Genomic DNA, 14,803 nt, shown 5'->3' with positions numbered 1-14,803 from the left:
TGACTCTATCTCAGCGTCTTTTGGTCGCTGATGCTCATAGGATGATTCGTGATGAAGACGCCGATCGTGTTGAGGTCGGGAGCAGTGATGCGAGCGGAAGTGAGGATAGAGGGAGAGATCAAGACGATACTGCGACTGGCTCCGAACGTGGCGACACTGATGAGTCTGATCGGTCTCCGACTCCTTTGAGACAGGTCGGCGAGAGAGTTTGTTTCGACCAGATAGACTGTCGCCCAACTGTTTACCATCCTGGTGGGATCTTCGAAGAGCTTGCTCCGCTGCCACCCGGACTGCTATGGGACCCGCGGGCTCAGTCGTGGGGGAATGTGTCTGGATCTTCTGCTTCTCATCACACCGTGAGGAATCCGTTAAGGGCGAATGGCGGTGCTGGCGTTACCTACATCATCCCGTCTGCCGAGCAGCGTCCCTGGTCGCCTCCGGTTGGTTACCAATGCGTGTATGAGTCCTATTTCGGGGATCATACGAAGCTATGGTTCCCGATTCCCCGGTTAGTGACGTCCTACGCATTCCGCCGAGACATTGCCATTTCTCAACTTTTGAACGGGTCGCTGCGAATAGCCATCATGCTAATGGTAATGGCAGCTGAGATGGACATCTCGATGAGCGTGAGGGTCTTCGAAGAGTTGACTTTCATGAAGGCGGAGCCAAACAGGATTTTTTCGGTGAAAGTGCGTTCGAACTACAACGTCTTGACCGGTCATCCAAATAAGACGCATGATTGGCAATGCGCGTATTTCTTTGTGAAATCCGATGAACATGCTTTCGAAGAGCCACCAGGGGACGACTACCGCGTTCTGTGGAATCGGCAACTCGGTAAAGACTCGTTTGCTGGAGTTTCGTTTTAGTCGTTAGTTCTAACTTTTCTTATCCTTGTATTTGCAATTCGTCATCCGAATACGATTGCCTACCCCGAGAAGTTTTTCGAAAGTGCTCAAGCGATCGCGGCGCATAGTCATCTTCGTTGGCCGGATCTTAGTCGGGAGTGGATACGTCGTCAGCAAGCTAGGATCGCTAAAGGTAAGCATGTTGATTGTTTTTAGGGCCTACTCGAGTTTCCTTTTGCGATTTTCATGTTGATTCTTTGCTTTTGCAGTTGATTGGGAGTCGAGGCTTCCTTGCGTTCTCGGTCCCCGTAAGTCGCGCCTTCCTTTGTTTACTCGCAAACAACAGAGACTTCTCGACAAAGCCAGAGAAATGGACGGGGTTTCGGACCTAAGCGCTCTGTTAAAAGGGAAGTTGCAACTGCTCACGAAGAAGTCGACTACAGTCGATCCTCAGGGACCGTCTAACTCCGGAGTCGACGTCACTTCTGAGGGCGGTGGAGCCTCCAGAGAAGAAGCCTCTGGAGAAGGAGCCTCCAGAGAGGAGGGTCTTATTGCAACCGATCAGGGGGGGACGGCAGAGACTTCTGCTTCTGGTCCCAAGAAGAAGAAGAAGAAAAAGACCAAGAGGACTAAGGTGGGAGCGACCGACGAGGTTCCTCCCGAAGAGTCTGCTCCCGTCAATGCGACTTTGACCGACGAGGTTCCTCCCGTCGACGCGACTTCCGAGGGTTTGAAGTCTAAAAAGAAGAAGGATGGGAGAAAAAGGTATTGTGGCGGAGCAGAAGGGCAGGAGGCTGTTTTAGTCGGGGCGGCATCAGGTGGTCACCCGAGGAAGAAAACTAAGAGGTCTGTTGAGGCAGAGCCCCGCCCTTCTACCTCCGACGCGAGCGTTGCTGACGCGGCCATAGTCGACGCTGTTGGGGAAGCCAGCGGTACTCCTGGAAACCTATCAGAGGAAAAGAGGAAAACCTGCTCGCGAGAAGGAGGTTCTGGTGGTGAGCCCGCGAGGTCTGAACCTGAATGTTACGTCGCGAAGAGGAGGAGGGTCGAATTTCTTGATCGCGTCGAGTTTTCCTACAACGAGACACCTCCCCTGATCCTTAATCCCCTTAGGTGTGCGGAGCTGACGCGTCAAATTCGTGGTGGGACGAAGGAGATGCCGCAACTGGAAGACCTTTACTTCAAGAATGAATACATCGATGCAGCTTCCCCGAGAGCGCGGGTATCTACGCTTCCTTTCACCTTTTGTCTCCTTCTTTGATTTATTGGGTTGATCCGTCTCACGTGGTCCGTGTTTGTCATTTTGCAGAGTGACAGGAGTATGAACTTCCTTGTCGAGAAATACGACAGCGCCCTGAAGCAGACGATGATCCAGTTGGGATCTTCGGAGAAGCTCGCTCAAGCAAGATTGAAGGCCATTGAGAGGGTGAGGGATGAGCATAAAAAGGCTAACGAGAAGGCTGCGAAGGAGAAAGAAGTCCTTCGAGTGAAGTTCGAAGAGCAGGAGGGTAAGCTCAAATCCGCCGGCGCGGCTAAGAAAGAGCTTGCTCGAGAGAACACCCGTTTGGAGCAAGCGACTGCGACCCTTGAAAAGGAGAAGGCAGAGCTACTCGAGGAAAGGGACGCCGCGGTTGAGAAATTGATCAGAGAGAGGCAACGCTTGAGAGACTCCCGGGGACTCGAGGTTACTCGTGAGAGGGAAAGGGTCGAAGCTGCTATGATCAAGAAGGCGAACAGCTGCTTTGGTCGCGTGCGCGACCATCTAACTCGCTTGGACGCCTTTGAGAAGGCGAAGAATCCGTACGGTCAAGCTTCGGGGACGAGGAAATGCCTAGAGATGATAAAGGCAAGTGGGACGGAGATCCCGCAAGAAATGATCGACATTTTTATCGAGCAGGAGAAACTCTACGAGGCGGAGGCTACGAAGCTTCGTGTGGATCCGCTGTCTGATAGCGACCTCGCTTTTTCCCCGCTGGTTCTCCCTTCTCGTTTCGTCGAGGACAGGTTTAGAGCGTCGTTTGATCCTTATGGACGAACGTAGATTTGATCGGACCAGGGACGGTTTCTCTGCTCATTACCTCACTCGAAATTACTGAGGAGCCGTCGGAGGAGCCTTTGGTCGATGTCACGTCGGTCCCGGCCGAGTGCGTCGAGGTCCTGGAGGGAGGTGGTCCTAGTAAACGTTCAGGGAACGAGAACCCAGAGGAGGTCCCCGGGAAAGACAACCTTGAGATAGGCAACATTATGGTTCGAGAGGAAGAGGCCGGGCACATGGGCATCGAGGATCCTGTCCTCGTCTCGGATTCTTCTTCTGAAGGACGAGAAGGTGAAGAGGAGGAAGACCATAGAGTCGAGGAGACGTCGTCGTTGCAACCCGTCGAGGAAGAGAAGACCGAAGAATTCGGGAATAGAGATGTTCCTCCGCCTCCTGCTGTGGACTCTCTTGTCTCTATCCCTACTCGGGTGGAAGACCCGACTGTTGCTGAAGACCCAGTCGGTCCTTCTGCTCTTGGGACGTCGGAGGAGATCGGTCAAGATTATGCGCCTTGACGCTTTATCTATGTCTTCTTTTCTTTTTGTGTTTGTGGTCTTGATAGACCATGTTGTTGTATTACTAGACGTACTTTTATTTTATCGGCAAGTCGCTGTTTTCAAGCAGACTTTTAGATTTGCGGGTTGTTGTGTTCTTAATCTGTACTTGCAATTTGCCTAAGTGAATTTCAGTTATCTTTAGAGTTTTTGCGATATGTTCGCCTAAAGACAATAGATCCTCGACCTTTGGCTTTTGCAAATAGATAACGACACAACCCGCTAAGAGACTTTGTTCAGTTCTTGTCGTGTTTCGATTGAGATAACATCTAGACGCGTTTTTCTACTTTGAAAACAAGAGACTGAGTCATAGAGTAGAAGGTTCTTTTTACGCATTTTCTCAAAGACTATCGAGTAAATGGGTAGCTAATCCGTTACGCGTTTGGTCGAGAAAAGGTTAAAGATTCACTCCGTTTGGTCGGTCAGTGCTCTTTGGGCACGGGTGACTTGCAACCGTTTGGCCCTTAGGGTAAGTGTCTGATCAGGACATAGCTAGGAGATGGAACGTGAGTGTCCGCGTACCCCCTTCTGGAGGTACGGGAGCCGTTGGGTTCGTCAATCAGTATTTACTCGATCAGAGTCGAAGCAAAGAAAAAGATTTTGACTTTGGTTTTGTTACAGCTGGACCGGTTAAGGCTGCCTACGTACCTCGGTTGAGGATCAAGCCATTCGTAGTTCGTTTTTCCCGAGTGAAAGTGGCCGTTGGAAGCGCATTTACTCGGTCGAGTAGAAGTGACCGCGGAGGTGCATCTACTCGGTTTTTTTTAGGGGTAGAAGCGTCTTAGATGCATTGAGTTCCATGCTCTGGGCACTTCTTCTCCGCTCAACGTTTGAAGTCGGTAGACTCCTGGTTTCACCACTTTGATGATTTTGTAAGGTCCTTCCCACCTAGCGCCGAGCTTGCCGGCGTTCAGCTCCTTAGTGTTCTCGAACACTTTGCGCATGACGAAGTCGCCGAGTTCAAGGGGTCTGGCTCAGATCTTTTTGTTGTAGTAACTCTCTATCTGATGTTGATAGTTTTGGATTCGCAGCAAAGCTTGGTCCCGTCGTTCTTCAATTTCATCGAGGGCGTCAAGCAGCATCTCCCTGTTGAGTTCGACATACTGGGGCATTTTCGAGCGTCGGAGGCTTGAAACGTTAACTTCTGCGGGAGCCATAGCCCCGACACCGTATGCGAGAGAGAAAGGTGTCGATTTGGTCGACCCTCGTGGTATTGTGCGGTGGCTCCATAGAACTCCGTCGAGTTCGTCGGCCCAATGCCCCTTTTTTAGGTCTAATCATTTCTTAATGCCGTCGATGATGAGCTTGTTGGAGGACTCCGCTTGGCTGTTTCCCTGTGGGTAACGAGGGGTAGAGGGGCTCAAACGAATGTTCCATCTGCTGCAAAACTCCTTGAAGTTGCCCGACATGAACTGTGATCCATTATCGGTAACGATCTTGTACGGTAGACCGTGGCGGCAGAAGATGTTTTTCCAAATGAACCCGCGGACTTCTTTGTCGGTGACTTGAACGTAGGCTTCAGCTTCGATCCATTTGGTGAAGTAATCAGTGAGGACGAGAATGAAACGCCGCTGGCGGGAGCATGGAAGAGGTCCTATGATATCCATTGCCCATTGCATGAATGAGTACGGTGCGACTGTCGTTCGTAACATTTCAGTTGGACAATGGATGCTTGGTGCGTGCTGTTGGCACTTGTCGCAGCTTCTGGCGTAGGACTCGCAATCTGCGTTCATCGTCGGCCAGAAAAAGCCCATGCTTCTCACTTTGATTGCTAATGCGCGTCCGCCCGAATGGTTACCTCCAGAGCCTTCGTGTGTTTCGGCCATAACCCTGACCGTTTCTTCGCCGTGGATACATTTGAGTAGTACTTTACTCGCAGTCCATCGATGGAGTTTGTTGTCTAGGACAACATAATGGGCACTGCGCGTTTTTAGTCGGCGGGCTGCTCATTTCTCGGTTGGAAGTTCCCCCTTTGAGAGGTAGTCGATAAACTCAGTTCTCCAGTCGGGGCCGAACTCATCAGTAACGAGAGTGTCGGTTTAGGTGACTGGGGCTATGATGGCGGTTTGGTCCGTCGAGATATCGATGCTCGGCTTCTCAATGCGGTGTATTGGAATAGTTCGTTTAACTTGGTCATGAAGCTTGCTTCCAAGGGCTGCAAGGGCGTCGGCGCAGACGTTTTCTCCTCCGGGAACTTTGACGAGTTCGAAGAAGTCGAACTCTGCGGCTAATCCCTGTACTATCTTGAGGTAGGCATCCATCCGATCGTTGCGGGCGTCGTAGTCGCCGCTTAACTGACTGGCGACTAACTGCGAGTCACAGTAGGCGGTTAAACGTTTGGCCTTGACAGCTTTTGCTAAGCGGAGTCCAGCGATCAAAGATTCGTATTCATCTTCGTTGTTCGAGGCTGGAAAGTCGAAGCTAAAAGACTGCCTGGTCAGTTCACCGGTCGGGGATTGCAGTTGAACTCAAGCACCTGCGCCCCTGTTAGTCGAAGATCCGTCGACATGCAGTGTCCAGTTTGGGTTTGGGAGCGTGAGATCTTGCTCTAACTCCGGGGCCAATTCGATTAAGAAGTCTGCGAGGACCTGAGATTTCGCTGAAGTTCTGGAAGTCTGCGGTAACCTTTTGTTACCTCGGAGGAGGTCGTAGAATGGCAAGCATTTGTCGGTGGATCTGGAGATGAACCGGTTGAGTGCAGCTATCCTACCCATAAGCCGTTGCACTTCTCTACTGTTTTTTGGGCTCGGAAGGTTCAGGACCGCGGAGATCTGCTTCGGGTTGGCTTCGATTCCCCGCTGCGTGACTATGTATCCAAGGAACTCGCCTGAGGAAACCCCAAACGTGCACTTTGCTGGGTTCAGTTTCATGCCGTATTTGTTGAGAGTTTCGAAGCAATACCTCAAGTGACAGAGGTGATCAGCAGCGTGTAGCGACTTGACAAGCATATCGTTGATGTATACTTCCATGGTGACGCCCAGCTTGTCTGCGAACATTTTGTTCACAAGCCGTTGGTAGGTTGCTCCCGCGTTCTTCAAACCGAATGGCATGACCTTATAGCAGGAGGTTCCTCGATCCGTGATAAATGCCGTTTTTTCGTGATCGTCGGGGTGCATCATGATTTGGTTGTACCCAGAGAAAGCGTCCATGAAGGTGAGCATCTCGTTTCCAGCCGTGGACTCGACTAAACGGTCGATGTTGGGAAGAGCGTAGCTGTCCTTTGGGCAGGCTTTATTCAAGTCTGTGAAGTCGACGCAGATGCGCCACTTCCTGTTCTTCTTTTTGACGACTGCTGGATTTGCTAACCACTCAGGGTAGCGAACCTCAGCAATTGAACCAGCGCCGAGCAACCGGTCGACCTCTTCGTTTACAGCCTTTGACCTATCTGGACCGAGCTTGCGTTGCTTCTGTCGGATAGGCTTGACTGTCGGATCGACGTTTAGTTCGTGAGTTGTTATGGCCGGATCAATTCCTTTCATGTCTGACATGGACCACGCGAATGTGGACACATTTGCCTTGAGAAAGTCGAGAACTGACCGCTGCATTTCTTCAGACAGATACACACCAACCCTTGCGGTCCGGCTTGGATCGGCATCGTCAATAGGTAACTCGAGAATTTTGCCTTCCTGGGAGCAGACTTTATAGGTTGGGGGAGTGACGGAGTTAACCGATAAAGACGATCGTTGGAGTTTAACTGTGGCGACTAGGAGTTCCCTAGCGGCCTTTTGATCTCCTCGCAGTGTTTTGATTTTGCCGTCCGTACCGGGGAACTTGACGCACTGGTGATAAGTAGATGGAATGGCCTGCATTGAGTGTATTCAGGGGGTTCCGAGTATGGCGTGGTAAGGGGCCTTCGTGCTTACGACGGCAAACTTGACAGTCCGAGTAACTCCACATGCGCGTACCAGAAGGCAGATTGTTCCCAGTATTGTTTCGGAGGATCCGTTGAAGCCGGTTAATGTTCTGGAGGATGGTTTGATGTCGTCGAGATCGACTCCCATCTTCTGCAGGGTTCCTCGAAAAATGAGGTCGACGGAACTTCCTGTATCGATGAGGACCTTGGTGACGTCGTACTCCCCAATTCCAAGAACTACAAGAAGAGGATCATTATGGGGTACGTGAATCCCCTCAGCGTCATCCGGTGAAAAGGTTATCGGAGGGTGATTTGGCGGCCTAGTCGGCCATCTCTGCGAAGTCGCAACCTGTCGACGGTAATCTTTGACGGAGCGAACGGAGTTGCCCCAAGGAGGAGAACCGCCCATGATGACATTTAGTTGACGTCGCGTTTGGACCTGCTTGGAGTCTAAGAAGGCGCGTAAATCGGTTGGTACGTTGCTGTCGGTTGTGTCGTTGCTTGACATCTTAGTTTGCTCCAAACGCCTCCGGAGGTCAGTGGGCTTAGAACGATTGAGGCGGATTCGGAGATCGCATGCTCATGCGTTGATTTTATCCCTAAGGTCGCCGTTCGGGCGTTCTTTGGGATCAGGGTCAACTGCCGAGATACGCCGCGACTTCCGTGCATTCAACATTGTTCAGAGATCATTGTGCGTTGAGCTGTTGCTGTTTTCGGATTCAAACTTCCGTTTCAGAACATCTCTCAAATCTTCGAGTACATGTGTGTCATCGTTCTCATCGTCCGACGACAAGTTTTGCTGGGAAAGTATGACCTCAATGCGTCTGCGGTTAGCTGGTTGCTCTTCGTCAGCCGAGGAGTCTGCCTCGCCATTACTCTTCGGGGCGTCCTCCTCGTCATCGCGTTGTTGAGTTTTGATGTGTCGACTTTTGCATGTAGCTTTGCGTTGGGCTCTCCTTTCTTTATTCTTGTTCCAGCTCTTGCCGTTCTTCGGCTTAGCCTTTAGTGGTTCGAACTTGAAGTCGCCACTTGCTAAGGAGGAGAGGTAGTGCGCATAGAGTGATTTGCACTCTGTCGTATCGTCCCCTTTGACATCGTGATACTTACAGTGTTTGGTGAGATCGACGGTTTTGGAAGGTCCTGCAGCTGATCCTGCTGCTGTTGTAGTCTAGGTCGAGCAAACGGCGTCGACTGGTTTGTCGGACGAATCGAGCTCCCTTACCCACTTGTTCCATCCCTCTCCGCGGACTACGAGAGTTAAAACCGGCACGTTATTCTCGTTGACGACATACATGTATCCGTCTTTGCGGCCGTTTTTGTCGGTTGGAGCGCGGTTCTTGTCGCGTGTTGGCGTTTTTAGCCGCTGGAGCTTTGGGTGCATTCATCTTGTTGAGAATGGCGTTAGTATCTTCTTCCATTCGGATGAAATTGTCAGATCGCGCGATAGCGTCCTGGAGCGACGTAGTTGGGTTTTGGTATAAATCCTCTCGGAATTTAGAACGAACCCACAACGTGTTCCGTAAGGTGTCGATGGCGATACCGTCTGGAATTTTAATCCTCGAGACTACGGCTTTGAACTTCTCCATGTAGTCGCGGAGGCTCTGGTCTTTGGTTTGGTTGAGGTTCCACAAGCTAGAGGCAGTAGCGCTGCGCTTGGTGAACATAATGTAAGTCTTGAGAAAAGCTGCTGACAAGTCGCGGAAGCTTCCGATGGAGTTTTCTTCTAACTGGGAAAACCAGGTTAGGGCTTGCTCGTGGAGAGTTTCGACGAACAGTTGGCAGTAGCCTGCGTCCCTTTCTTCGTCTAGGAGTCGAGCTCGTGCCATCAAAATGTTGAAAGCTGTCATGTGTTCCACTGGGTCTCCGCCGGGTTTGTACTCGGGTAGGTGCAGCTTCTTTATCTTTCCGAGTTGGACACTGGTCAGAGCGCTAGTAAACGGAGTGCGTGATGTTGCGGCGAGAACGCTCTCGATTTTCGGGGCCGCGCTGGTTACTTGATGGATCTTCTCGCTCATTTGTTGGAAGCTGAGTTTGAGCTCGGCGAGCTCGCGTATGGTTGCGAGATCAGAACCTACTGGGGGGTGGTCGGCGAGAAGGGTTTTGTTAGGCTCGGAGTCGCCTGAGATATGGTCGCCTCCGGTCGCCGTCGGGTTGGTGTTAAAGAGGCGACGGCGTATCTGCTTGGGACGGCTTGTTTGACCGTCGGGAGCTGTGAGGGCCGCGACCAGAGCAGCTAACTGGTCGTTGGTCGTTGGTCGTCTTTTGGACTTCGTCTTGACGAGCAAGTCGAGCCATGATAGTGCTCATGAAATCTGCGGCGATGGGTGGCGCGGCTTCGGGCGTTGGGGTCGGTTCAGCTCCCGGAGCGCCGAAGGTGGCGTCTTCTTGAACCATGTAGATCTAGAACGTTACTTTAGTCAGCCCCACGGTGGGCGCCAATTGTTTGAACGGGATTCAGTCGACTAAGATGGAAGAAGTCAGAAATGGGATGGCTAAAGACGTTTTATTTAGATCTGGTTTGAAGGGTTACAAGAGTGACAAGAAGATTCAAGAGCAACAAGATCGAACAGTAACAAGATCAAAGAGATAACCTAAAACCCTAGATCTAGCCGCTCAGTGTGTTCACTGGTCCAAAAGTCCCTCTCATGTTGCTTCCTTTTCCCTTTTTATAGGACTCCTTCCCCAGATGCCCTAATTTTGTGCCCCTTTGGGCCTTAATGCGAGAAGCCGAGTATACGGGCCGAAACGAGGCTCCCTCTAAGCCGGGCACTTTTAGCCGACTTACTCGACCGGCTAAAAGTACTCTAAGGTCAAGCCGATAGGTTTAGCCACCGAACCGACCAAATCAATCCGACTTGCTGGATTAGAACCTGTTATTCGATGGGCCTTGTGGAGGGATGTAATCCATCTCCTACAGGTGACATCTCTAAGTTTCTTTCTTTCCTTTTAGTTTCTTTCACTTAAAATAAAGCTTTAATAAGCTATTTTATATTTCAATAAAACCTTGTTTTATAAATGTTATCAGAATTGACTAAGTGAAAGATTAATAAAAAGGTCCGTGAAAAGCAAGTAAAGAAAGAAGCATCAGTATCCTCTCCTCTGGTGGGGTTTGAGAGAGAGAGTACCATTTTCTCTACCTTCTTCGTAGTTTCTTGGCCGTGCTCTTCAAGACATACTGTGTCTACATCAAACTCACTTCACTCTCGTTCTATCTCCAACACCACCTCTGCCGCATCCTCTTCTTCCTCTGTTATCTCCAACACCACCGCTGCCGCTTTCCTATCCGCCTCCTTCGCCTCCTTCACCGTCGACACCGTCATGTATCCACCTCTCATGCCCGGTTCTTCCTTCTCTGGTTTCCTTTCAGTCCTTTGTTTCCTCAACCTGAGCCAAATTCTAAGCCACACAGAAGAGAGAATGATTAGAAAATAATTAATTTGTAGATCTAAAAATGTAGAAGAATTGTACAAGAGGATTTACTGAATTAGTGGAGGAGAGGAAATAAACGGAGAAGGAGGAGCATAAGAGTTTTCAGTGTTATGAAATATTTGGAGAAAAATCAAAAGATGAAGAAGCGTCTGAGAAGAAGACAAAAAAAAAGTTTTGTATATCTAAAAATGAACAAAATACAAAAAAATTAGTCATCCACGTTTTTGTAAAAAAATTAAAGAAAAAATGGTCTTAAAACCTTAAAATGTAGCTGTTAAAAAGAATGAAGAAAAAGTGTTTCAAAAAAAAAATAAAAGTGTTTCAAAAAAAAAAGAATGAAGAAAAAAAAACAGTTTTTTTTTTTTTTTTTTTTTTTTTTTTACAAAAATTCCTTTATTTATTTAATCAGAGATTACAACTCTACTACTTCAGGAAAAAAACCCACAACCGGGCCATCAAGAAATAAAGACTGAATCCAAACCTGTACTTTCTTCTGCAAACTTATGTCGCCTATTTCCTATCTATCTCCTAGCTTTCTCCAAAAATGAATTTCATCTACTCTTCTACCATTCAACAAACTTCAAAATCTACCAAACCAAGTCCCAAGCAAAGTTGTATCTGTTCTGCGAGAGTTATGAGCTCTTGACAAGGGGTCCAAACGCGCTAGAACTACTTGCTTGATCTCAGCAATCAAAATCCGAGCTGGTCTGAAACTTTGGTTATGCACTCTAGCATTTCTTTCCTTCCAAATACTATATATCGCTGCTTGATATACAAGCTTGATGCTCAACTTCAAAAACTCATCCGAGGAAGGGTTACTCAACCATCTTAACCCATCCTCAAATATCACAGGAGGAGTAATTGAGAGCCTAGCGCAGAAGAACGACCACACCTCCGCACTGAAGTAGCAGTCAAAGAACAAGTGTTGCCTTGACTCATCCGCAGCGTTACAAAGGATGCAACCCGCAGGTACCTGTAGCCCCCACCTTCTCATTCTGTCCCGAGTGCCCAATCTGTCTCTAGCCGTCACCCAAGTAATGAATGCATGCTTTGGAATTCTCCCTTGGAACCACACTTGTCTGTGCCAAAACACTGTCTCTCCTTGCGTTCGAAGGGCTTCCCATGTACTAGCTGTTGAGAAAGAGCTCGACTCTGCATTATTTCCCGGTTTCCACAAATAAATATCGTCCACCTCTGACGATAAAATAGGAACCACTTCCGGAAGACATTCCCTCAACAATGATATGAACCTGTTCCTGCTACGGCTTCTACTAATCCACCAGGCCCCATTACTAACTGCCCCCGCAACAACTTCATTCTCAGGTGTTACGGTCCTCGCGGTCCTGTGATATCAATCAGTGGACCTAGAGATGTCCAATTGTCGTGCCAGAAACTTGCACTTCTACCGTTACCAACCTCACACACTAGCATGGGCCGAACAAGATATCTCAGATTACACAAACTCTTCCAAATCCAGCTATCAGATTACACAAACTCTTCCAAAAAACAGTTTTTTTTAAAAGTGGCTTTTAAGGCTTTAGAGATTTCAATGAGGGAGAGTTTTTAGATGCAGCAATTGGAGACAGACCTTCCTACGCTTGGAGAAGTTTGATTTTCGGAAGAGAACTTTGACAAAAAGGGCTGAGACATAGGGTAGGAGATGGTCTTAATACAAGAGTTTGGCTAGATAAATGGGTGGAGGATCCTGAGGAAGGCTTGAGAGCGCCATGGATCAAGAACCATGTTTTCGATGTTAACCTGAGGCCTGAGGGCCAGTTCGCTCATCGATGTGCAGACAAAGAGATGGAATAGGAGCAGTCTTGAAGAAGTATTTGTCCAAGGTGATGTGGAGATAATCATGTGAAACCAACCTGTTATAGAGAGAGCAGACTATTTCACTTGGAAGTTCAATAAAAGTGGACAAATGACGGTGAAATCAGCATACTGGCTTGCTTCTAAGCTGAAAGCGGAAAGAACCCTACCAGAGGCATTTTTTGATCCTTCCACTAAGGTTAAGACGCTACCAAAGATCAGAGTTTTTCTGTGGAAATCTATCAATGCTGCACTTCCTACGGCGGACCTGTTAATCGCTCGAGGTATGAAGGTTGACAATAGGTGCCAAACTTGTGGGGGAGAATCTGACGCGATCAATCATCTGCTGTTTGAATGCTGCTTCGCAAGACTAGTATGGGCGGTTTCCCCAATCCCTCTCCGCATGAATCGTTTCGATGAGGCCTCAGTTTTCACAAACCTTCATTATCTTCTCAACTTAAATAACATCAGTCATCTGAATGAGGAAGATAAAAGAGTTTGGCCGTGGATTCTATGGAACCTTTGGAAGAGAAGAAATGAGATGCTTTTTGAAGGAAGATGTGTTAGTGCTGAAGAGTTGGTGCAAACTGCTGTTAAAGAGGCTAATGAATGGTTCACGGCTCAGTTGGTGGAAGAAGAATGGGCTCAAGTGGAAAAGATAAATCGAACGCTAGTTCATCCTAAATGGACTCCACCAATTCATGACTGGATTATGTGCAATATTGGAATGGAGTTCTCCAAGAGTAAAGGCTTAGCAGGGGGAGCGTGGGTGCTTAGGAATGAAAGGGGAGTCGTCCTATCTCATAGCAGAAGAGCATTCTCGCGCATTGAGAGTAGAGAGGAAGCTAAATTTGTGGTTGCCATGTGGGCTTTAGAAAGTTTGAGAAGTCAAAGCCAATCCAAGATAATCTTCCCTGGGGAACTTGGTAATTTATTTGGAGGGGTGGAACGTCCTCAAGCTTGGCCACTCGTTTCTATTCCAGGGTGCGCAAATGGGAAAGGAACTAGCGGGGATTTCAGACTGGAAGTTGCAGGTGGTAAGCAGAGAAGCAAATAGAGGGGATTTTTTCATTGCTCAAAGTGTCATCAAGTATGGATTGGTTAATTCATACGTGGCTACAGGACATCCTCCTTGGCTTTTTGAGTTCTTTGTTAATGAAAGTAGAGCCCTCTAAAAAAAGCTGTCTTAAGGAATGAGGGGAACAAGGAAGACTAGGGTGGGGTGTGGAGCAATGACGTGCAGGAATGGAAGCCTCTGTATTAAGATGCTCTGTTGTTTTTTTTTGGGAGGTTCATTCATTCTCTGTCTCTGTTCTTTGTTTTGAGAAAGCGACCAGAGTGTGGACTAGCTTAGCTGTATTGGGTTTTGATGGTTTTTATGCCATTTATCTATAATATAAACCAACCTTGACGGAAAAAAAAGGCTTTAGAGATTTCTAAAATCCCAAAAAGTTGATTGACAATTTTTTGGCTTTCATGGTTTTACACAACCACAAAGATGATGATGACAAAGCCTCAACGGCCTAAAAAAAAGATGGCTTCTTCTCTTACAGCAAAACTTTTTCTCATCATCACCACACTTGTTCATAGTATACGTGATTTCCAGAGCAAACGAAGAGCTAATGATGCAACAATGCGTCAACTCTCACCTCCTCACCCTCACCAACAGCACTTCCAGTTTTGCGTTGAAGCACCACCGGAATTCAAGGCTGCAGCCGCGCTGAAACAATGCGGTTTGGGTTATGCGACGGCTAAGCGTGGCGTCAGAGAGACCGACGCTTACTTGATAGCTAGAGACTGTGACAAGGCTGCGTATGACGTCAGCATGACGGTGGAGGCTCCTTCAGTTTCGTGCCTCGTCAGTCTCATGACACTTGAATTCAATATGCCCTCAAGTTACCATACGGACTTACGGAGGTTTACTTGGCGTTGACTCAAGCTTTGCTCAGGATCATTGATCGCTTCTAGATAGTTTCTTATTTCTCGACAAGTCATTGTCTTATCTTGAGTTATCATCAATGTCTAGTTAATTATGTCTAGGCTCTCAAAATTTACATCGAACTTTGCTTCTTCCGTTTCTTTTAATCATTTCAAGATTGAATGAAAAACAGTGAGAAAACTTATTATTTCAGTTTAAACATCTGTATCAGAGTTTACTAAAAAAAACATCTCTATCAGAAAAAGATATAATCAACAAACTCTTTTATCAAATTTTGAGTTTCTAACAAAACTCATTTTATATTATTTTCATCCACTTGAACATGAAACTAACTCA

The 14,803-nt window shown here is 48.0% G+C and overlaps 3 protein-coding genes and 1 pseudogene across 3 annotated transcripts; 1 reads left to right on the top strand and 3 right to left on the bottom strand.

Moving 5' to 3' along the window:
* Positions 1–7,252: 7,252 nt before the first annotated feature.
* On the bottom strand, positions 7,253–7,795 carry LOC125580085. The gene has a single exon (XM_048744055.1). The coding sequence runs from the start codon at positions 7,793–7,795 to the stop codon at positions 7,253–7,255; it is 543 nt and encodes a 180-aa protein (XP_048600012.1).
* Positions 7,796–7,907: 112 nt separating this feature from the next.
* LOC125580316 lies at positions 7,908–10,967 on the bottom strand. The gene is made up of 2 exons (XM_048744649.1): positions 10,768–10,967; positions 7,908–10,683 (listed from the first exon to the last, which is right to left on the bottom strand). Exon 2 carries the CDS (start codon positions 9,300–9,302, stop codon positions 8,559–8,561), a length of 744 nt encoding a protein of 247 aa, XP_048600606.1. The 5' UTR covers positions 9,303–10,683; positions 10,768–10,967; the 3' UTR covers positions 7,908–8,558.
* Positions 10,485–12,366, bottom strand: LOC125580084. Its single transcript, XM_048744054.1, has 3 exons — positions 12,305–12,366; positions 11,313–12,059; positions 10,485–10,671 (listed from the first exon to the last, which is right to left on the bottom strand). The coding sequence occupies exons 1-3, from the start codon at positions 12,364–12,366 to the stop codon at positions 10,485–10,487; spliced, it is 996 nt and encodes a 331-aa protein (XP_048600011.1).
* A 1,660-nt stretch (positions 12,367–14,026) lies between these two features.
* LOC111210889 lies at positions 14,027–14,496 on the top strand (annotated as a pseudogene).
* Positions 14,497–14,803: the final 307 nt, after the last annotated feature.

This window comes from Brassica napus, chromosome C1 (genome assembly GCF_020379485.1).
Source record: "Brassica napus cultivar Da-Ae chromosome C1, Da-Ae, whole genome shotgun sequence".
In the NCBI taxonomy this organism is placed as follows: Eukaryota; Viridiplantae; Streptophyta; class Magnoliopsida; order Brassicales; family Brassicaceae; genus Brassica; species Brassica napus.
Note: the sequence above shows the minus strand (reverse complement) of the source record. Positions and strands in the feature narration are given on the sequence as shown.

Bases quoted from the DNA above. Each gene is read 5' to 3' on its own strand.
- LOC125580085 (XM_048744055.1), bottom strand. From the start codon at position 7,795: ATGTCAAGCAACGACACAACCGACAGCAACGTACCAACCGATTTACGC.
- LOC125580084 (XM_048744054.1), bottom strand. From the start codon at position 12,366: ATGTCTCAGCCCTTTTTGTCAAAGTTCTCTTCCGAAAATCAAACTTCT. The intron at 12,060-12,304 runs GTCTGTCTCCAA...TTGATATCACAG, and splicing joins ACTTCTCCAAGCGTAGGAAG to GACCGCGAGGACCGTAACAC. The intron at 10,672-11,312 runs GTTTGGTAGATT...AATTTGGCTCAG, and splicing joins ACAACTTTGCTTGGGACTTG to GTTGAGGAAACAAAGGACTG.
- LOC125580316 (XM_048744649.1), bottom strand. From the start codon at position 9,302: ATGAGCGAGAAGATCCATCAAGTAACCAGCGCGGCCCCGAAAATCGAG.